Raw genomic sequence first — 22,715 nt, 5'->3', positions numbered from 1 at the left:
TTTGGTCTGTAGAATAGACCCTGCCCATGATGGCGACGTAAACATGAAAATTCCTAACTTTCAACATAAAATTTCCAATTAATTTCACTATTACTTCAAATTTCTATGAGTACAAGTAATAATGACTAGCAGAGGTGTCTTAGGGTTACGTTTTAACCAAGATCAAGGTAATTTTCTCTTATTCGTCGAAACCAAAGATCAGAATATGTCCACGTATGGTACGAGTACAATGTCAATGAACTGCTTTACCCATGAACTCTGTCACTTGTGTCTACCCGTTACCGTGATCATGCATGCTCATCATGCATGCATATGCACTAGTCCGTGTATACTGTGTAATGCTGAAGTGTATGTAGTGTATAGTGTCGTGTAAAGTAGACATAAGATTTACGAAAAGACAAGAAGGTGGTCAGAGACATAGAGATAGAGGCCCTTTACTACACCAGACCAGGCGGAGGAAGTCATCGGCATTGCTGCTGTGCCTATATTTAGGTTTGTTTTCCCATGCGACTATAGTATTAAGTATACTCTGTTAATGAGGTAAGCACTCAATTGGAAGAATTAGAAGAAGGCCAAGAAGAAGAAGAAGTTTGGTGCAGGTTTTTGTGGCCCTTGACAGGTGTAATGCCAATCTTCTGCATTATTACCTATCTGATGTCTTATATCTCACTTTCAGGATGTTTCACATGTGCCATGGAGACAGGATTCAGGATATTCAATGTGGATCCCCTTGCTCAAAAGCTTCATCTTGGTAAGAATAGATATCGCTGGTGACGGGCACAGCTATCGTTCTATCCTTGTATCATGTTGAAATTGGCCTCCGAGCAAAGTCATGAAGACTAGCAGAAATCATCCTGTGTCAAACTGGTGAAGTTCTTCTTACTAGTATGTTTGATCTCCATTGTTTGTAGTAAAGTGTCAGTGTCATAAGACAAAAGCTTGGGACAGAAAATGGTTTTAGCAATGTCATAATATTGATTGACTGAGTGATACATAATTAATTATCTTGTATTGCATACCAGATTCTGATCTTGGTGCCTCTCTTCAGGTTTTGAGACAGTTGGCAGTGTTGCACAAGCTGAGATGTTACACCGAACGAACATGGTGGCAGTTCTAGGAGGAGGGTCAATGCCAAAGTTTGCAGAAAACACAGGTTTGTGGACTGGTAAACCAAGGTCTTGTTCAGTGGCACTAACTGATTTCCTTTATGGAGTGAAAAAAAGGGTCGGATGAGTTTCAATTCTGGAGTGGAGGATGTGCCAAATTGTATTTCAACATGTGTTGTCCCAATTCGAGGCTTGGCTTTGTTGAAAGTGAAATTTTATCAAATGTGGATTATAAGTCTTCTTGCATGAATTTTACTAATCTCAAACATTGTTTTCTCCAGTGCTAATTTGGGACGACGCGCAAAAAGATCCTGCAAAGAAGTTTGTGTTGGAGTTTACCTTCCTTCAGCCTGTGATGTCGGTGCGGGTGAGACGTGATCGCCTCGTTGTGGTGCTACGCAATCAGGTTCACATATTCAGCTTCCCCAATAATCCACAGAGGCTGTCTACCCTGGATACAAGAGATAACCCAAAAGGTAAATTCAGCACTGCTAAGATGCTGCAGACAAGAATTGTGTCAGCGCTGGTCTTTTAGTGCATGAAATTCAACACCTCCTCCTCGGAACGCATCCATGTCAATCAGTCAGTGCCATATTGATTTGGCTTGTTGTGGTTTCCAGTTGTGTGTGCCTCTGAGAGAAAATCACTGGGTGTCATTTTGAGGCCAAAAGGAGAGGAAAAACATTTTTTGATTAGATGTTGTAAGATTGGAATACAGTAGAACCTCTATTAAGGACACCGTCCTGATAAGAGAGGTCAAATTGGGACCAAAAGTAGTGTCGTTAATAGAGAGGTGTCCGCTGAGGGGGGTTTCACTGCAGTTTTAATGCCTTTAATTCAGTACAGTAATGTCGTGTTTCAGGCCTGTGTGAAATCAGCCCCTCGATAGAAAGACAGATGCTGGCATTTCCTGGGCACAAGTGTGGCAGTATACAGCTTGTGGTAGGTTGGCATCTGATACACATAATTCTTTGTTAAGAAATCTAGATTGCACAATTATTGCCAAGGGAGCAGGTCACACTTCAGGGCAGGGGTCATAGATAATGACGTGATATGTTTGTCTCTTATGATTTTGGCATCTGCTGATCAAAATCTTGCCTTCATTCCAGGACCTCAATGATACAGAAGAAGGTGCGTCAACGTGTCCCGTTATCATAAATGCCCACCAGGGGGAACTGGCATGCATAGCAATGAATCAGCAAGGAACCAGGATTGCTACAGCATCTGCCAAGGTACATGCGCCTTAGAAGCTTCGATCCCCAGGATTAACAACACAACAAGAATGTGACTGGTCACCTGTGACTCACCAAGCCTTGCATCTCTTCCTTCAACCACAAGGAGTTTCAATCCATTATTTCATCAGAGAACATCAGGAACTCAACATTATTTTGTTGTTCGAAGCTGTCTTCTCTATCATGAATTGTCTTGGCTCCATTTGGCATTGATACCATGTACTGATTGTCACCAGTCATCCACATGACAAGATGTAGACAATACAATTTTACATTTCCAGGGTACCTTGATCAGGGTGTTCGACACTCTAGAAAAGAAACAAATAGCTGAATTTAGAAGAGGGGCAGACCCAGCCACATTATACTGGTAAGTTACCGGTATACGGTTTATAGCACTTCTTTTGCTGAACTTGATCACAAAAGAGGCCTGGTCTGCTCGTCCTGGCTGCAGCATTAATGTGTTTGCAAAAGCAGGGCTATGATTAGTTTCCTCTTCATTGTATTATTTCAAGGTCACTCCGTCTTCTAGATTTTCTTTAATGGATTCTGTGTACTGCATTGAGTTGGAGACAAGCTGTGCAGTGCTTTTTTCTAACCTTGTCATGTGTATTACAATGTGTTTATGCTGATGATAGCAAGCTTGGTATATAGATCATTACTTTCTCTTTGCAGCCTCAACTTCAGTTTAGACTCGGCATACTTGTGTTCATCGAGTGACAAGGGCACAGTCCACATCTTTGCTGTTAAAGACACAAAGTTGAATAAGAGATCTACGTAAGCAAATGTACTTATGCTTCGTCAAAATCGACCCTCATTTTCAGGGCAGATGTAGAAAGTTGACATTCATTGACTTCAAACATTCCTTACCTTACCAACCTGCCTTTACTTCTATTCATCAATGGTTGACCTCTCTCTTTAAGGTTCAAGACGATGGGTTTCCTTGGCCAGTACGTCGAGTCCCAGTGGGGATTAGCCCAGTTCACGGTGCCTGCTGAATGTGCTTGTATTTGTGCTTTTGGACCAAACCAGTCTGTTGTTGGTAAGTGAAGCAGAAGGACATGATCAGGGCATCAAAACATTCAGTGTTGAAGTTGGTATGAGGCAGTGTCTTGCAAGGTCTGTGGACTGAAGAGACATCACCAGATGATGCTCTGCTCCGCTCTGTTGTGGGTAGCTTGCTGTTATACTAGCAACTTGGGTTGAAAAGATTCATTAGCTTTTTTAACAGTTCGCCATGATCGATGCCAACTTCTCTTTCCAGCGATCTGTGTGGATGGCACCTTCCACAAGTACAAGTTCACACCTGAAGGTAACTGCAACCGGGAGGCTTATGATGTATACCTGGATGTGGATGATGACATGGAGTTCTGAACCACTTCACCCTCAGCTCCTTGTGAATGACTGCATACAATAAGTTATGTGCAATGTAAGAAATATGTTTGTCTGTCGGGAGACAAGGTTGTAATTAAGTGGATAGAATTTGATGCCATTTCAGTCAGATGGGTTGGCCACAAGTGGATAATTTGTGAAAAACATTTCAAGATACAGTAATCATCATTGGTTACTTCTAGCCTTGAAAGATGAACTGTAACAGTTGGGCTGTCATCATCAGCGTGAATGCCGATGCGGTGCTTGTGAACCGAATGAGGGTAGTATCGTCCTGTGATTTATTAGCTTTAGATGTGTCTCACATTCTGTAAATAAGATTGTACATATTGTAAAGCTCTAGTCTATACTCTGTGTAAATACATTATAAATGAAGAATAACAATATGTCTGAAGGTTGATTTGGTCTTTTTCATTTCAATCTCGGCACTATGTGATAGTCCTATAGGTCGTGTGTTAGCACCACCTATGGAAATAGACGGCAGCAACAATCGTCTTGTATTGCATATGTATAGGTTGTGATGTACATTGGCCTTGCCTGTATATAATGTAGATAGTGACAATGCCACTGCTGCATGCACACATCGTAGAATGCCCCTCCCCCCCCCCCCCGAACCCCCAACCAAAAGAACCCTATAGGTTGTGACAAAACAAATTGGCTCTTAATTCGGATTGTGTCAATCGTAAAAATGACCATGTTTGCCTCTTCCCATGTGCGTCTCTCCTCGGAGATGTGACTCGCACCATATTGGCAATGCGGATTTGGCCGAATTGATAGTGTTTTAGTGAATACTGCAAAATCGGACAGGAGCCGTCTCGACTCTGGCTGGGATGCTCCGGCACATTGTGCAATAACTCCGAGAATAATGGTAATGTCCTGCAAACTTGAAAGTCTGCTTTGTGCACAGGAGGGTAGATTGAAGCACTTTGGTTTGCCACTCTGGACTTTCCATGATGGGACACTGGCTGTGGACGCTGAAAGAAAGGAAGAGCTGCTAATTTGAAGATGTCGCGTCCGAGGTGCGTTTTACAAAGCAAGAGGAAACTGCCAGGTTTCAGTTGTTCACATACCCTGACCTTGGTGGTGGCTATTACTGTTTCAAAAACAGATAATATTTGTATCTGACGGATTATGGCATGGTAATAGAGAGACCATGGCATAAAAGAAGCCTTTGTTCCCCGCACATTCTATCCGAGGACATTTCAGTTCAAACTTTTACACCGGCTTCAATCAACATGACTACTCATAATATTCGAAAAACGTTGGGAAAGTCAAAGTTATAGACGAATACCTAATCCGCATAAGCGGCAAAGTGGCAGACGATAATTTGTCGTTTGTCGTATTCGATACGCACAAGATCCGATTATATTACGCGATCGTTCACTGCGATCGTGTTTTTGCAAACGATCTCTTGAGACCAGATCACAAACGTCGAGTCACGAGTTAAACGCCTACTTAATCCTCCGCGCCCTTTCATACCACAAGGCGGTGAAGCCACCGTACGTCACCCATTCCTCCACTAATCAAATTCCAGCTCACCTTTTTGCCTGATACGTGTGCATTCCCGCGCTAGTTTATAAACGCAGGGTTGAGGCAAGAGCGTCCACTTTAGACTGACGCCTTACGGGACGATACCAGGTTTAATACAGGGACAGCGACAGATCACTAAAATGGGTAAGTTTAACTTTTTCTTTTAGCATGAAGGATGCTGAAGCGTTCTTCGGTGTTTCTACTGAAAGAACGGGGCGTGGCTGTTTAAATGATGTTGAGTTGCTACATTTGCGGAGATCATCTTTGGCATCATTCACCCCTTTAGTTGTCTCCCCTCTATAAGCATAATGCCACATGTATGACAGATAAGGTTTCATTCGAAGAGTTAATGTAGTGCCTAATATCGTCGTGTGGTTTGATGCGTGCCTCAAATCGACGGAATCAGTGAAATCCTCGATAACCCGCTCACATTCGTTAACCGCGCCTCGGTATTCTTGGTAGCCGGCGTAGGTTTTCACTGAACGCGATTTTGCGCGATTTCGCTTGACCTCCACAACTCGTGCGATTTGCGCATGGTTTCGGTACAGTGCCGGTTAGATGTATAAAAAGGCACTGCCGCATGCGTTGAAGCAATTTACTCACTTCGTTTCGGGAGGAAATGGCCCATCGAACGGATTTCTTATGATTAATTTGAAATATATATCAATATGTTCTGTCTCATCCGTTTGAAATATCCATACAGAAATGCTGTCACCATCACAATGTCATGAAAGTAACTCCCTTGCTTTTGATCTGATTTTGACTCGCTCTGACATTGTCACAGCTAAGTAGCTTTGAAAACGGAGGCGCAGTTTTTTCGAAGTCTTCTACCTGATCAAAATCAGCTAATTTTACAAGAATAAAAAACTTATAAAGGTAATTGGAAAGACGGACATGGCGTGTGGATGACACCGACATAGTATCTATAGCGATTTGAGAATATCTCTGAAATGCGGAGACCCTGAACATCGTATTACCTTAACAACGAAGGTAAATTACCTTCGTGTTTCGGGTTCATGTAAAAACAATATATCCCCCGAAGACATTTTAGAAGCATCTCATTTTTCATTTGCGAAATCCAGAACTGGCTAGCGTCTATACAAAGTAGAACCCGACATCAGCGGCATTGGCGACATCAAAAACTAATAAGAAGGTTTAGCACGCGACCACGCTTTGTGCGCTCAATGTATCGCTTTAGCTTTCCCTACCATTATTCTCAGATTACAAAATAACATGACAGTTAGGCCTACATCTCCAACTGAAGCACCTGCCAATTACAGCTTCCTGGAATTACAACTTTTCTCGCATTATCCATTTCAACTCATCTTTTTATAATCCGATGATACATTTGCAGAAGTATCGAAAAATTCACTGCATCGTTTTAACGCGTTCAGTGAATACGTCTCAAATGGACAAAAAAACCCAAATATTCAAGACATTTCGTTAACTTCACATTCAAAAGAAAGCAGACAATACAATTATTGGTTTGAACAAGTTGCTTTGAATTAATATGAGGGGAGAATCGTGACTCGTGAATACGAACATCGATTTCATTGAGGCTATCTGGCGTTGCGGTCCTTTATTAAGAATGTGGAGAACTTACTTTTTACAAATTAATGTGAGACAATGGTACTTTATAGATACTAGTAGTGCAATTTTAATGACCAACGAGGAAGGATCTATTAAGGTGTCAAAAGGAAATAAGACGTTATTTGCACTGACTATGTATAACTATGAGGTGTGAGCGGTTTCGCATCTGACGAAATACGCCGTATAAAGCCCAAATTCCATATTTGGCCAGGGAAAATGTCTGTTAGTTTCTACAAAGACCCACGCATACCAAAGGCCTGTTATGTTATGTCATGTTCATGGAACAATAGTTTATAAAACTTATCTTTCAACGACTTAATCGAATTAGATTAAGAAGCTGTAACAAGATGAAAACGATGTATCTTTTTCATGATAACAATCCCATTCTCAGCATCTGTTTTTATAATCGCGTCTGTCGTATCACTGTTAGTGACTGATCAATTGTTAAGTAGGCGAGACAACTCATGCACAATAATTCTTCTGCTAGTCTGCAGTGTCTTGTTATGTCGTTTTGTAAGAAAAAACCGAGGTTTTTAACTTCCGTTCCTTATTTTCATCTGGTGATAGGTGAATTAGAAACCTCGAGCTATCATAAGGTTAGCGGCACTCTACTGCATGGTTTCTCCAGTAACTAAGCTCTCTTAGTTTATTCCCCTGTCACGACCCCATGTAACCGATGTAATTTGGAAATTGATAAAATAAAACGGATTAGACGACTTAATTATCGAACGTTGACATTATGAGTGGTGAAAGTCTTGTCACTTAAACCCGTTATTTCCGTTGTGGGTTTAACTTTAAACTAGGAAATCGCATTATGAGTAAATAAAGCTGTTTTTTTTAACTTTAGTACGAATATCTTTACGGTATATGCGTTCCGTGACGTAGGTGATACTTTCGATGTTACCGAGAAGAAACTGTTTTAGAGAGAGGCTGTTGTTTGTGATTGGAACTGGGAAATAATCAACATGAGATGTGTACTTGTTTAATCTCATTTCGAGGCTAAATTATTAAAATTCTGATAAAAGTGATATCCCGAATAATTATAGAGATTGCGTTTCATCTACTCTCAAATGAGAATTTCGGTAATGTGTAGAGGTGCACAGTAAATAACGAGTGAGATAAGAAGACTGTTTACATACTGATACGTAACATGGGTTTCAGGGATGCGTTTCACATGTACGAGAGACAGTTTTACAAATAATAGTATGAAAGTCACGTTTTCACCGTTTAAATATAAGCAGAAATCAATGGCGAATACATTAAGCAGAGAGTCAAAGATCATCAATACACCATGTGTCATTGCACTTTCGCCATGTTTCATGGCCCCGCCAATGCCCCATGGTCTTTGTTGGTCGTTGGGCATCCATTGATATATTGAAATGGGAGGCGCATATTGAGGGCTGCTGTCCCTTGGCCTACCTTGAGGGGACGTGACACACGCTAATGATGCGATATCAATACAAACTTTGCTACTTGTGAGTGGAACTTGGTCGTTGAATTGATATTGCTGAATTGCCGTCAGTCAAACATTCGACCACAGAAATCACGATAGAAATACGTTTGCCTCAAATGCTAAGCTGAACTAATGAGAAAATTGGTAAAAGGGCTATCGCTAATTGTGACCTTCAAATGAATGAATGATGCGGGCCGACTGCTCTGCAAATAACCGGTTAACTTCTCTTCATTGAATAACTGTAAACAAACACCTCTACTTCGTTTGAACCTAAAATCAGAAAATTTAAATAGGCAGCTGTTTCAACACCTTGCAGTGAAAATGGTGATTGTCAACAAATTCTGTTGGTACCCGAACGACTTCCCGATGATCACGGGTCTCCGCCTCGCTTGATAATTGGATTGCTCATGCAGCGGGAGTGTTCTCAAGCGCAGGGACGTGGCTGACCGTACATGAACGCACTCAAAAGCGACCAGACGGCTTGTCGGCTTCTGTGTTTGGAGGTTTTTCCTGTAAAGGCTTGGCCAAGGCCTGAAATGGCCGAGTGATGCGAAGCTCAGTATTGTAGAAATAAGGGTTTAAATATATTTTTGGCCAACACAGACAGGCAACCCTGAGAGGCTTCTGGGGGAAAAGGAAACTAATGGCCTCAAATCCCTTATTATTTATGAGTGTGCTAAACGTTAGTGTTTTTGTGTACAAATGTGACTCCACATCATTATCTTTAATCGCTGTTTTCATTGACAACGCACATGAACCTATTTCTCTCAAAGTCAATCATCACACACTCCCTGTGGAACAATTAACTGATTCATGTATCAAAAGTGACGGACCGTTATAATGTTTGCGCGGCTTTTTCAGTTGACGGCATCAAAATAGATTACGTCATTAGCCGTAGTAATGGAAAGATATTTCAAAATATGTTTTCAGCCATAACTGACGATACCATTGAAAGTCATTTAGCGGAAAATAATTCATTTCATGTTAGGTGTAAACAAATGACAATGTCACTTCTGTAAGCTGCAGTTGGCGACAAGAGTCAACATCGTCTGAATAACATTCCTGATGTTTTATAGTGGTGTCCCGCTTGAGTGTCGTGTGTTTTGCGGCCCTGCCACAAATACGGCGACCCAATGTCTTTCAGGGAAATGAAGAAATGATGCATGTATCTGCCATGCACTCCCATGTCTATTTCATACTTGAAAAGACTAGTATTTAATTGGATTGGTAGCACAGGCAAGTCACCATTGGCAATGAAGTATCACATTGAGAGGACAGACCCAACAGTACGGAATCCACAATGAAACACAATAGAATTTTCTGTTTTGCTCACCCATTAAAGGATGGCAAGGCAAAGCTCCACACGGGAAGAAATAATATATAGTGGCATTACGAAATGATCAACAAATTGCATCATGCTAACGACACCTAAATTAACCTGCGGTTCGAGACCTGTCACCACGTGTCATAACTTCGTTAAGTGAGAAAAATGTGAGCGATGACTTGGAAACGATTACAGGAATGGTCGGAATGACAGGGCTGATGGCTGTTCAAGAGTAACATGATTGAAACTGCACGTCTTTGATTTCTTTATTGAAGCTGCACATGAAGAAGTGGAAAACGTGAGGTGGCCTGAGTGTGAATACAATGAGAGTCATCCCTTTCTTTATATCATAGAGAGGGAGACAACTAAGTCTTGGTGGACAGGCAATCACTTTACCAATCAGAAGACCTGCATGCGGTAGGCGATGAATCTGTCAAAACAAGCATCAAGTTAAATGTTTTCAAGGTGACGTGTTCAGTGATGCGGTCCAAATGTGGGTGAAGCTGGGGGCGACGCAAGCAGAAACATTAAACTAATGCACTTTCATGACAATGAAATGATGGATTAGGTGCTCATTTGCCAAATTAACTCCTCCGGGTTCAAGCATTGCACTTGGAGTTGGAATGCATTTAATGAAAATAATTTGACCTTGTTTTTTTGTTGGACTGTTTAAAGAGTTATCGCGTATACCTTAGCATTGACGGACACTTCCTGTAGTGAGTTTTCGCAGAGGCCCCGAAACGCCAACGTGAGAAACCCGCCTATCTTATTGATTGACCTCCTGATAACGAAGTCGAACATTGGGATAGGTGTTGATCACGTGGACGTTTCGGGGGCTTGGCGAAAACTCCCTATCTCCGCTTCCGTCACCCGAACAAGAGACTGCAATAGTGTTCTCAGTAAAATCATCGCTAGGCCACACAGCGACTTGATGCAGCCATCTCATGCGAAATGTAGCATTGGCGATGTTTTTATTTTGACCCAATACTCCAGGTAGGCCTAATTCTCAACAATGGATTGATGGAAAACACCTTACAGGAAAACCAATCCGACACAGAAGCCGTCGGAATGTTTTTGGCCTCCAAGCATCCCATAGTAATACGTCCAACGATCGGTCTGTTCTTGCATGTATATAAGGTACAAGTTATACCTCAAGAACATTTCAAGAGAGAGTTTTCAACAATACCTGGCGCTTAGTTAAGTAATGAATATCCATACGATGTTGCTCATGTGTTCTGCCCTCAGGCACAATGTTTACGACACACCCGTACGAGTATGCGCTCGAGAAAGATGAAATGTTTCAAGTAGGCTATTTGACAACTTGCTCGGACAAACAACTAGCCTCATTCCACCAAGGGCTATTTGAAACCGAGCAAGTCTGAAGCCTAACTTTCAGCATGATGACTTCTATAGTGGTTATTGTGATCGCGAATCGAAGAGTTTTCTGCCAAACAGCTGTCCCTCGAGGACAATAGCCTTGCTAAGCGCCGGAACCTCTTCATTGATATCCGCTGGTCCGTAATTTCTTTATCGGAATTGTCGGTTTGGCTTTCATACGATTACCAACCCACAAAACATGTGTGTGCTTTTTGCTGGGAAGGAATAACTCGTCAGTGAACTTGAAAGCAAAGCAACTATCAGAACTTTTAAAGTGTTTTCACGAAGTATGAATTAGCTGTAGCGCTTGGAACTAGACACAAATTAGCCGCTAACACACATCGGCCTCGTGGCCTAATGGATAAGGCGTCTGACTTCGAATCAGAAGATTGCAGGTTCGAGTCCTGCCGGGGTCGGAATTTTTTTGCTTGAAATCTTACCTTCCTGCCAAAGGGATGGTGGAGGAAGGCGACAACGAACATGAAGTTATTGAAGTTACCTGAAAGACGAAACCACTTGGTATTTTGGTTTCACTTTTTTGCGACTGGTACAAAATCTAGGCCCAATAGGTCCTAAGGTCCTCGTCACGTTATCGACTCCTCGCCAAACGGAAAGCATTATTTGAGTTTCAAAGTGATAAAAAACGAATTCAGTTGTAAATATTTACTTTCGTAAAGAACTTTTGAGATAGTAGTATACCGCTGATAACAAAAGACTTTCCGATGAGGACACGGAAGCAGGGCCGTATTTAACTTTTTTGTCCAGGGGGGGCAGTGGGATAGATCGCCGAAGGCGATCTGCATTCTGCATGCGCCGCAGGCCCACCAGAAAAATTTGAAAATAAAAGGTCTGAAATGGCATTTTCCTGGCATTTGGAAGTGTGAATCAATAGTAGTTTTACTCTAAAAAAGGACCACTTTTATGAAGTATTTTACGAAAATACCACATTTGGACAGAAAATGTTAATTTTCATAGTTTTAATTGTGCAGGATAGGCCTACCGTTAACAAGCAATAACAAGCTAGTCTTTACCTAATGTTGCATCATTGTGTATAACCATAGAAGACTAGGGTCAGGGCACTGGACTGGTCAGATAGGGTTGCACCTGAGTTGATAACATCTGCTATCCATATGCTGCTATCATGCTGGTAAAGCTATGGCTAAGATTAGTTTGTCTTTTTATTACTGTCTGAAAGTGAACATTTTTTTTTCAACATTTATTGCACAGGGGGGGCAGCTGCCCCCCCTGCCCCACTTCTAAATACGGCCCTGGGAAGAGATGCGGCAAGAATGATAGGCCGACTCAAGGCAGCCGGCGGGAGAAAGGCACAGTACCGACGAAAGTACCAGAAGAAGTTGAGCGAGAAGGTCGCCTGCCGAGGTCAGGAAAGGATGGTTTCGAGTGTTTTATTTGATATATCCATATTTTTGCTCGATTTGGGAAGGTACTCTCTTCCTGACAGATTAGTATAGCCCAACGATATCCGATATAAAGCTTATACCTATATGACACAGGTGACAGCAAAAAAACTAAAATGTCCGAGTTCGGATTAGACAGGAAAGGATTGTAGTGAATTTTAAAAGTTATGAGATGTTGAAGTGAAAAGTTGAACATCGGCAATCAGCTTATGGGCATTATCGAAACGACTACGGAAGTGTCTTTGCTCACTTCCGCTTTTAGAGAGGTGGCGACTAATGGCCCCCTTTGTTTTGTAAAACTTTCGACTGTGTTTCTTCACTAAAAACTGTATAAACTTATATTCAAGGTTCCGGCGGTATCTTGGCTCAAGAGCTGCTAGCGTATTGTACTATTTGCACATTTACCCACGGGAAGAGCGGATCTTTGGCGTTAATGCTCAGGAGTAAATCGCTTTGATACTGACTGGCCCTACTTGCAGTGTAAAGTGCTATAGGAAAACGTCGCTGTTATTTTGCTATGAAAATAGAGACTACAAAGACAGAGGTCTTAATCCTCGGGGAAATGTTCAGCAATCGCAGACACACTATACACACGTAATCTCAAGATACGACCATAATAACGGTGTCCATTACCACGGCATTGTAATCATTGCCTGCATGCCGTAATTACGTCTATTTCCCATAGCAAAGTGTACCTACCGTTGCCTGTCCCACGTCTATATTGCGTTATGTTCAATATGGATATGGCATTAATTGTCAAACATCTTTTCTATCAAGTATCGCGTTGGTTGAGAGAAAGAGCATAACATTTGTAATCACTGCTATTTTCATCCTTTCTCTCAAGTATCGTGCTGTGTTGGCCTGAGGAAAGGATGAGCTTTTCCGGGTGATTTAACCTGAAGGTGTAATTTGCATCCTATCCTAAACCTTGTGACCTTGTGGGTGGCCTTGGTGGTGACCTTGGCGGCGACATTGTTGGTGACCTTGACGGTGTCCGATGCGCACTACTGGATTGACTCATCCAGTCACAAACCAGCGGGCAATAACAGACGCTCATTGAGATTCTACTCGGTGTGTCGTGATAATCGGGAGATATGGTTATCAAAACAAAGACTGTTCTATTAAGTGTGACCATGGATAAGATTCTTATCCAAACAAAACTTTTCCCATCATGCACTTTCCTCTTCCGGTCCATCATCAATGAGCCAATCCGAACCGAGCTATCTAATCCTCTTAACGACTGTGCACAACATGTCGCCACTACCACACGCTGAAAAACAACCAAACTTGCAATAGAAGAGAAACTCCATCGAAATGGCAAACAAAAATTAAAGCTATCTTCTAGTAGGAGGCACCACCTTTGGTACAATGAGCTCAAATGTTAGCCAGCCAAATAGAAAAACCAAATATGACGACCGTAAAGTCGTAATCTGATTGTCATGTGCGGGATGGAAGTCGGATTCGCTGTGAACAGCTGACCGTATTTTTTTCCGGCTGTTTTACTTTTTCTCCAGACGCCAGACAGAAGGTAACCCGGATTAAGACTCCATCAACTCGAAACGAGAACAGGGCTCATTAAGTAACCACTGCTGTAACCACTTTGAAACCTGAAAACAAAAATCTGGCGGAGATTATAAAAACATGAAACATTATCCTTTATTACAAATAAAGTAATACATAAATTTGTGTTTTCGTGGATTGAATTTCATACAGCGGTGATGAGGGTCTGGTTTAATAAACAGTCTATCTGAGCGAAATCACATACCAAGACCTTTATATGGTATGGCGATTCTACAACCATTTCTCCTGTGGTTTCATCCTGAACGTATCTGAACGTTATCTGAGCGTATCAGGTCAATTGTCCGTGCTGCCACCTGTTGTATTAATACACCAGTAACAAAGGTAAGCTCCTGAGATTGCTGATAGAACGGCTCGTTGGTCTAGGGGTACGATTCTTGCTTAGGCTGCGATAGGTCCCGGGTTCAGCTCCTGGGCAAGCTTTTTTGTTGATAAGTTGGCCAAACGTCTGTGCTTCCACCTGTGGTATTAACTTTACACTGCAGGGGATCTTCTTGGGCATATGGTCTTCTCCATCCTTCGGCTGTACAACTATCTATGGTACATATTTTATTGAAAAACTTGGTAACAAATTAACATTTGGCGCCCGAAAGAGAGAACAATAGGCCAACTGGAGTAAACATTGTAAAATAGAAACCACGGAGTCCCGATTTCAGCTGCCAGCTACAGCAAATAGGCCATCCTTCCAAAATCCAAAATCAGTTTATAACAAAAGTCCGGTGTAAGTGGGCTCAGCAACGTGCATGCGCAAACTGAGCGATGTCAAACTTAGTCAGTGCCTTTCTCAAGTAATAGAATCAAATCGGACGTGAGGTCTTGCCATGAAACGTCATCCGCCAAGGGAATGTATACAGCGATCAGAAAAAAACATGAAAGAAACGGTTTTTATCCCTCGTGTTTTGCGGTGATGTCAATTATTGTAATTTAAACATGATGATCGTGCGATACAAAACATGCAAGGGATGAATGTCATCATAAAAACGGTCAAGGATGCATTTCATTGATGCAGATCTGTAATGTTTTTTAAGATTGGTCGATTTTGAATTCGTTGATTTGAATAGCCAATCAGCGCGATTGTTATTCAGACAGTCGGCCATTTACGCCTCGAGGTGGCATGATTTTTACTCAATAGAATTCACAGTTCTCAGCTGCATTGTCGTGTGGTTATCATGGTGATCCAAAGATAATACCAGCAGCCATTCCCACAGAATGTCCTGGGGATTTGAAAATCCGGTTTAACGTTTTTGGTTGTTTTATTACCTGATGAAAAAACCCGACTGAACTTTATATTCGTGTAATCCAACTAATGTAGGTTTCGTTGTTTTTCGCCATTAGATTTAATCAAATCTCCATTCCACAAATTTCGTTTTCGCTTAACTTGTAAAATAACTTCTGTTCCGGTGGTGATAATTCGGATTGTGAAACCTGACCAAGCGTAGCCATTTTCCTTTGTTGACGGGAATGTCCAATGAGTGAACAGATGTAAAAAGGGGGCTGATGCAACTCGCGCTGAATCGCGATGGCAAACACTCGCATTAAGAAGTTCACTCTCTGCAAATTTGCGGAGTAACTTTGGTGAGAAGCCACGTCTCGCCTCTTTACTGTCCGTGGAAACAAATGATACTACAATCGTCTTTCTGCTTGTGTTTTCAGATACGTGTATGAAAGTCTTATTTTGCCTGTACGCCATTTCCATGCTCATGATGGCCACGAGTAGAGTTACAAATGCAGTAAGTATTCGTTTTAAAGATGTTAAAGATTCTAAAGTCATGGCAATGCATATACAACCATAGCGGACAGTCTACCGTCTGATTTTAAGCCACATTATAGAACACTCTTAGGCAAGTGCTTGTCATCACATCTGCCTATTCTGGTGTACATGCTACAACAATTGTCGTTTGCTAGCGCTGTGGTAACCATAGTGGACATTGCTTTGCTGAAACTGTCCGCATCCCCACACTTGAGGCAGTAGTCAAGTATTTCAGACCATGAAAAATCAGCCCATGGCCGCAAATAATGGATAGGTAACATCAGTCAATCCGTCTCAGCAGACGATCACCGCCCCCAGCAGGAATACCAGATATCAATTGACGCAGATATCATTTGCTGCAGGGCAGACCCGGGCAGTATAGTATTTGCTCTGTGATTGGTTGTTTTATTGTTTCATCGATTTGTGATGATGTCGCATGTGCTAAGGTGGCTTGTGTCAATGATATCGTATTGTTATAAACAGCTGTCAAAAAAGGAAAGTTAGGCATGGGTAGATCTTCTTAAGTGAGATAACAAGTATAGCTCCCGTGATATAGCGCAGGCTGATCTTTTTTTTCTTCCTTGAGTCATAAGACACATATCATTGTTTACTTTGAAGAAAGCATTCCTATTAGCATTCCTTGGTATTCCAATGCTCAGATGGTGACGAACCAGAGATGACGAGCGAATGCGGGAACACCAAAAACACGTATCACTTGTTCTCTTTGAGAAAAGTGCAAAGGTGTCATCGTGTGTCAATAGTTTTGTTGTTGATAAGCAGGTAAGATAATACCTTTACTTGCGGCAGGTTGGTAGAATGCAAATTTGTAACCTTTACTTGGCACTTTGCAAAATGATTTTGTGTTTTATCAGTTCGTTTTTTTCTCACCCCCGGTCCGCATCTTTTTTGGTTGTTAAAGAAACGAGACGGCTTACTCCTACTCTTCGTATGAATCATACGCAGGCAGTTGCTCTACCCTATATTTTTTGCTGATATTCATTCTATGTGATTCTTTCTGTATACATATCTTTTGGCATATTTCGACATCGGTTGGACCTCCATAGTCTATATGTGGGCCCTTCGACGTGCAAGGGATGTGCGGATGGTATAGAAATTATGTAGAGACAAAAATATTGGGTCTCCCTCATAAACAGATAAATCGCTAACCTTCCGATCAATCGTAACAGTTCTGCCTGAAGAAGTTGGTTCTGCTACTCTTGTTTTATATGCTGTCTCATAAAAAGTCGTCGGACGACCTCCAGGAGTGTTTTGTCACCAACAACATTTTAGATGAAGCACTGCAATATCTTACAATGTTTTCTCACTCTAGTGAGAGTCATTACAAAAGAATACTGAGCAGAGATCCTCCAGAGAGGAATGTAAGAATGTGACCTCTACCCATCGAGAATAGTCTTTTTGCCACCATGTATGCGGCTTCGACCACGTCCATACGGCCTGAACGAAATAAAGTCTCGCAATGTCTTGGCGGCAATCAACCGGAAGTGTCGCCATGTCATTGGGGAGGCCGCCACCGCTTACACCTGGAGGGTCGCATGAGTTGACGCGGAAGAGGGCATTAAGCTACCATATTGAACCAGTGACGGGAGATAAGATTTCGGGAGGCGAGCTTAGAAATCACAATGTGTGTAAGAGTCTCAAAACTGCTATGGGATTTCTGTTTCAGCGCATTATTTGATACACCGGGTGGCCACAAAAAATGGCCTAAATCTATCGGCTAATAAAGGAATACATACACAATATTGGTAGCTGATATCAAGGACCGGTACAGTGTTAGATAAAGTCGGGTGTGTCTCTGAAAGTACAAACCGTTTTTTATAGCACTCGATATGTTACTGTAACATGGCGGTTGGAAAGCTGCCCGTTGATCATTCCGTTTGATGACAACATGTACGATCCTGTTTTCATTTCAACGGGAGAGAAATAACAATAGATTTTTCCACATTATATGCCTTCATCCCACATTCCATGCAAAAGACCGTTTACCCAAGAATAGCCGACGATTGGCCTCAGTTTGGCAGCTTACGATTCCTTTACCATTTCTTGTGTATACCCTAGGGTTATAATTGAGATGCGTATAAGAGTACAGAGTGACATAAAAGCAATGGTCATAATGTACATTTGTTTCCGATCAAACGTAAAAATGTTACTCTCTTTCCTTTTCACATGCTCATGTTGCTTCTGGCTGCACGTTAATAGCAACAGTACGTCATCTTTGAGATAAAAGTAACTGAACGTAACAAAAAACAAACAATCTCTCGATGCTTGACCAAACAGACCTTTTACCAGGTTTACTATCAATGACAATTATTTTCTTGCAATTTCTTCTGAGTCCAAAGGTAAATATCGAGCAGCGAATGTCTATTCATCTTTCTCTTCATGTTTTTTCATCATTAAAAGTACAATGTACACTGCTCGCCATGATCCAGTAAATGTACATGGTGCATCAGACTCCACGCATCCACCTCGCACTGTCACCATTTTCGTCTAACTCAGATAAAAACATGTTTATCAAACAATATCAAGGCTGTTGTTGTATTGTCAGTGACAAAGACCAACAGCAAACTGCCTCATGGCCAGCAGCGACCTCCCTTGCCCACATCCGTGCTATTTGGGTTTTTCTTAGAACATTTCGTGAGTACTCGATATTGGGAAGGCTTACGCTAGAGTACCTGCCTTTGGTCGATGATGGCATGATCGACCTAACGATGGAGATGGATATTGATAGAAGAGCCGCCCGAGGCCTGTGTCAGATTGAGACAATGCAGTTATGCTGATTAAGGAGGAAATTGAGCAAACTTTTGTCATGATTACTGACAACATTCTATCCTCCTGCCAAATCTCTTCACAATGCCTTATTTTCTGACATCCTAAAAGTTCACGTCAATTCGGGTTTCCAAGGCATATTTTTCCCGTTCTGTACGTATTATGATAAAATTGTATTCTAGCGTAGATATAATCATTTTCGTTTCAGTTGAGCAGTGACTTTGGAGGTAAGTTATAACGTTTCTATTCTTGAACTGTGAATCATATTTTGAAGTCGAAGTAGTTGACTGAATTCAGCTTCGATGTGAGGATCCTTTAAGATAGTCCTTCGAGTTTCTGGTGATCCTGGGAGGACGTGACGTATATTGTCTCAGATTATGAACGGCATGATAATGAAATGAACACACACACAACCTAGATTGTGAAACAGGCCAAATTCAAAAGTTCATTTTCCTATCACATTGGTGTCGTCTTGATTTGCCGAATAACTTATCGAGATTTACCAAAACGTGTTTCCAACAAGAAGCTCTGTAGACACTACCCGTGCGGGGAACAGGCGGTGCTTTCCTATCCTAGAAATGTCCCCTTGTCTCCTTCCCTATTTGTAGGTGTCGGGTAAAGGTATGGTTCTCCTGAGACCATGACCTTCGGGCCCCAGTGTCCAGGCCGTCCTTCAGTCACTCATTACGGGTGCAGATGGTCTCCGGACTCATTAATGATACCTTTATGATGATTCCAGGATGTAAGCAGGAAGTCTTGTGGAGAAATAATAATGTACTCAAGATCGTATCAGCTGTGAGGCGTAGATTATCTCTGGTTCCTGACTAGGAGGTTAAGAGGCCGGCGTTCCAACAGTCCAGTGTTCATACCCATGTTGCTGAAATAAACGGTGCCTCAAACTCGAACGCTCTAATCCCATGACTGGGTTCAAGATGAGAGACAACCAAAAGGCTAAGAATGTCAATAATGTTTTTTTTGTGAATTCACATAAGCATTGGAAGCTAAGTTAGGGGTGAAAATTGCCAGGTATGGAGTCGGGATTGCAGATAACGAGGTGAAAGCTTCTCTAGAAACTCTTCCATTAACACAGAGTGAAATTACGTGCTTCAGTTTTCATGACCTAAAACTTACTCCGATGGTGTACACATGTATATACATGAAGAAGACATCTAAGTGCTATACAGGGCGGCCCAAAAAACTGCCGACCATTCTGTTCTTCAACCGCGCAGAGACCCAAAGAATGGGTAGATGGAGTTTTTCTTACTTGTAGAAAGATATTCCAGTTCGGTCTAGTAGTATTTTAGTCGGCCTAATAACCCCCTTATTGCCCATTATCTGATTATGTGATCTGCAAGACTAGTGTTCTCTTATGTTTTACTAGGCAAACCTCAGAGGCGTGAAGCTACCAGAGGGAACCTGATGCCCCCAGGCCCATGGATTTACGGTAAGCCGACCACGATTTTTGACTTCTCAACGAATGACTCAGTCTCACATCCCGCCGAGGTGGAAATCGGCGCTCTTGTCGTGGAAACTGAAAAAGTCAGCTCGCGCTATAATTAATCACTTGGATTGACCTTTGCAGTGAACAGCAAAGAAACTCCTTTCGCACTTTTTTAAAGTACCTAAAAAACCGACCAACCGACGGGAGTACACTTCCCCTTTTTCTGGTCCTCCTCACCATACAGCAAAACATGCGACATACTTCTCACATGGGAGATTGTCGCGTGCGAGTGGAAACTTAGGTGTCAACATGGCCGTCGCAAGTAAAAAGTGGGTAATTTTAATACAACAGTGAAGGCAAATTTTAAAATCTACTATCATTCTGAACACGTCCCCACAAATTGACAAAGCCAACATGAAAGTAACGCAATACTGTTTAAAAAATAACGTCAAAAGAGAACAAAGAATTCAAGGATCTGAATGGCCTTTTCCCAAATTTGGTGATGAGAGCTGCGCATATCCACAGGATTACGAGTCGCTAGGGAAATATCAACATAGCGATTGCGAAATTCAACGTATTTTGGAAAACCCTGATGTGATATAATCCGATCAACCATCTACTGTGATCGTTAGGACCGATTGACAAAGCACATGTGACAAAGCAGGTTACGCGATTTAGTAACATTTAAAAAAAACAAAATTTCTTAAAACTTCATGGGTTTTGATTTGAGAAGTTTCAGCTAACCCTCCTTTACGTTTAACCCTCGATAAACCGTCCGCCTCGAGTTTATACCCGCTGATCTGCCTTCACTGCGGCTGTGAGTGCCACTGGCAAGGGATTTGATTAGTTAGTCTGAACACAACAGGAGCAGTAGAATAAGCGAGTAGCGTCTAGTTTTGTTAAGTCGCTGATATTTCATTGTATTGTTTTAAGTGACCTTACATTAAATGTGTTTCGCTGCAGGAACCGGTCATCTCAATAAGCGACTATTCAAAGGTGCTTTCGACATTTCAAATAAAATAGAAGACACCGCAGGAAAAGAACATGGCATTCAGATGATGGATAAATTTATGGTTTTCCTGAGATTACAAGGTGAGCTTTGAAAAATTGCGAAGATGGTTAAAATGATTAAGAAGTACTGTTAACCGCTGTGGATAATAGTATCGGTTTATCTGCTCTTTTCTCCAAGACCGCTTCTCAAAATCTTCCTGGCCTCTTCAACACCTCATTGATTCATTGGATTAGCACCTTTAAAGCTCATTACCAATTCTCTCCCGCTCCTCCCGCCTCCATCTTAATCATGATGAGACCTGTCGCGATTATCTTTCCCCTCGACCGACTGGCCCAATTATGAGTATCTTCATTCCGAGAGTTGTTCAAGCCGCGATAGGATCTATCCAGTAATGAGCAGCGAAGAACCCCGCAGTCTTCACGTACTAACATTGTCTCTATCTTGAACAGATTGTCATCACAACAGAATGTACTTTATGAGACATTTCTTTTTAGCTTTTGTAAAGGTCTGATTCAACCAGAGCGTTTTCCCGCGCTGTCGCCACCGTATACGTTGGCCCCAGCAGTTATTTGGTATTTCAATCACATATTTATTTGTCGATGTCTCGTTCCAGAGTCTGGTGCCTTAGATAAATGCCTAGCTAGCTTTTCGAAAAGACGATAGGTGGTTGCGACCAACTACCCCTGGATACGGCAACATCATACGCGACAACGATTCGGGAACGCTCGTCGTTTAAATACGAACTCTCACAAAGTCTCACTCAGGAATGCATCTGCATATCAAAGGAATAACTGTCGACTCTCCACGTCATCCGTTACTTATCATAGAAGTCTTGAAAACATTTGCGCGCGAAATGATTTTGGCTGACTCGCGTACCACCTTCTAACGACGGTCGATTCGGTCAAGAGCCGTCACGACCCGTACGATGCGGCGCCCGACCTGTCTTTGTAAGAAATATGAATTGTTTCTACTGGTGCTGTCTTGAGCCCGGATTAAGAAAGTCGCGACGGAAACCCGTGGCGTTTAGGCCCTCCACTCGATATGATACAGGCGTCCTCTGTGAATGACGGCAATGTCTTGCTTGTGACTCAGTCATTGACGAAAGAGGGGATGACTTGGTTGAACGTCTTATCCAATTTAAGGCTGAACTAAAGATATTCTAAATCCCATCACTGGTCTCAATCTGCAAGACAAAGCCGCACATTGTAAGATGCGGATCACCACTAGCCTATATTGCATAAAATGAGACGTGAAAACGCAACCTTTCTTAGTTTGAAGCATTCGTCAGTTACCTCCATCCATCATCCAACATTGCTGATACCTTTCAAACCAATCCGAGTCCGGCGATCTTTGTACTCAGCTTATCGAACAAACTAAAACTGAATAAATCACATTATTTTCAGAGATTATGCTTTGTTCCAATTCTTTTAAATGCAAATGGTATCATTGATAATGCCATTAATCATAATCTGGTCAGGCTGCTCCTCCGTGTTGTCCGCATGGTGAGAGAAAGAAGACAGTCACAACCAGACCGAATCAGGCCTGACTGCTCCTCCGTATTGTCCGCATGGTGAGAGAGAGAAGACAGTCACAACCAGACCGAATCAGGCCTGGCTGCTCCTCCGTATTGTCCGCATGGCGAGAGAGAGAAGACAGTCACAACCAGACCGAATCAGGCCTGGCTGCTCCTCCGTATTGTCCGCATGGCGAGAGAGAGAAGACAGTCACAACCAG

General features: G+C 42.1%; 1 protein-coding gene, 2 long non-coding RNA genes and 1 other non-coding gene across 4 annotated transcripts; all 4 read left to right on the top strand.

Moving 5' to 3' along the window:
• The first annotated feature begins 24 nt into the window (after positions 1 to 24).
• On the top strand, positions 25 to 4,118 carry LOC135492307 (WD repeat domain phosphoinositide-interacting protein 4-like). The gene is made up of 10 exons (XM_064778684.1): positions 25 to 167; positions 677 to 751; positions 1,049 to 1,153; positions 1,388 to 1,582; positions 1,969 to 2,048; positions 2,216 to 2,338; positions 2,620 to 2,705; positions 3,011 to 3,112; positions 3,259 to 3,377; positions 3,600 to 4,118. The coding sequence occupies exons 1-10, from the start codon at positions 122 to 124 to the stop codon at positions 3,707 to 3,709; spliced, it is 1,041 nt and encodes a 346-aa protein (XP_064634754.1). The 5' UTR covers positions 25 to 121; the 3' UTR covers positions 3,710 to 4,118.
• A 1,158-nt stretch (positions 4,119 to 5,276) lies between these two features.
• LOC135492068 (uncharacterized) lies at positions 5,277 to 18,756 on the top strand. Its single transcript, XR_010448019.1, has 3 exons — positions 5,277 to 5,398; positions 15,648 to 15,724; positions 18,737 to 18,756. It is a non-coding gene; the product is annotated as an uncharacterized LOC135492068 (long non-coding RNA).
• Trnar-ucg (transfer RNA arginine (anticodon UCG)) lies at positions 11,342 to 11,414 on the top strand. The gene has a single exon. It is a non-coding gene; the product is annotated as a tRNA-Arg (tRNA).
• Positions 18,757 to 19,857: 1,101 nt separating the features above from the next.
• LOC135492716 (uncharacterized) lies at positions 19,858 to 22,385 on the top strand. Its single transcript, XR_010448106.1, has 3 exons — positions 19,858 to 19,972; positions 20,933 to 21,061; positions 21,595 to 22,385. It is a non-coding gene; the product is annotated as an uncharacterized LOC135492716 (long non-coding RNA).
• Positions 22,386 to 22,715: the final 330 nt, after the last annotated feature.

Source organism: Lineus longissimus, chromosome 8 (assembly GCF_910592395.1).
Source record: "Lineus longissimus chromosome 8, tnLinLong1.2, whole genome shotgun sequence".
Lineage (NCBI taxonomy): Eukaryota > Metazoa > Nemertea > Pilidiophora > Heteronemertea > Lineidae > Lineus > Lineus longissimus.
Note: the sequence above shows the minus strand (reverse complement) of the source record. Positions and strands in the feature narration are given on the sequence as shown.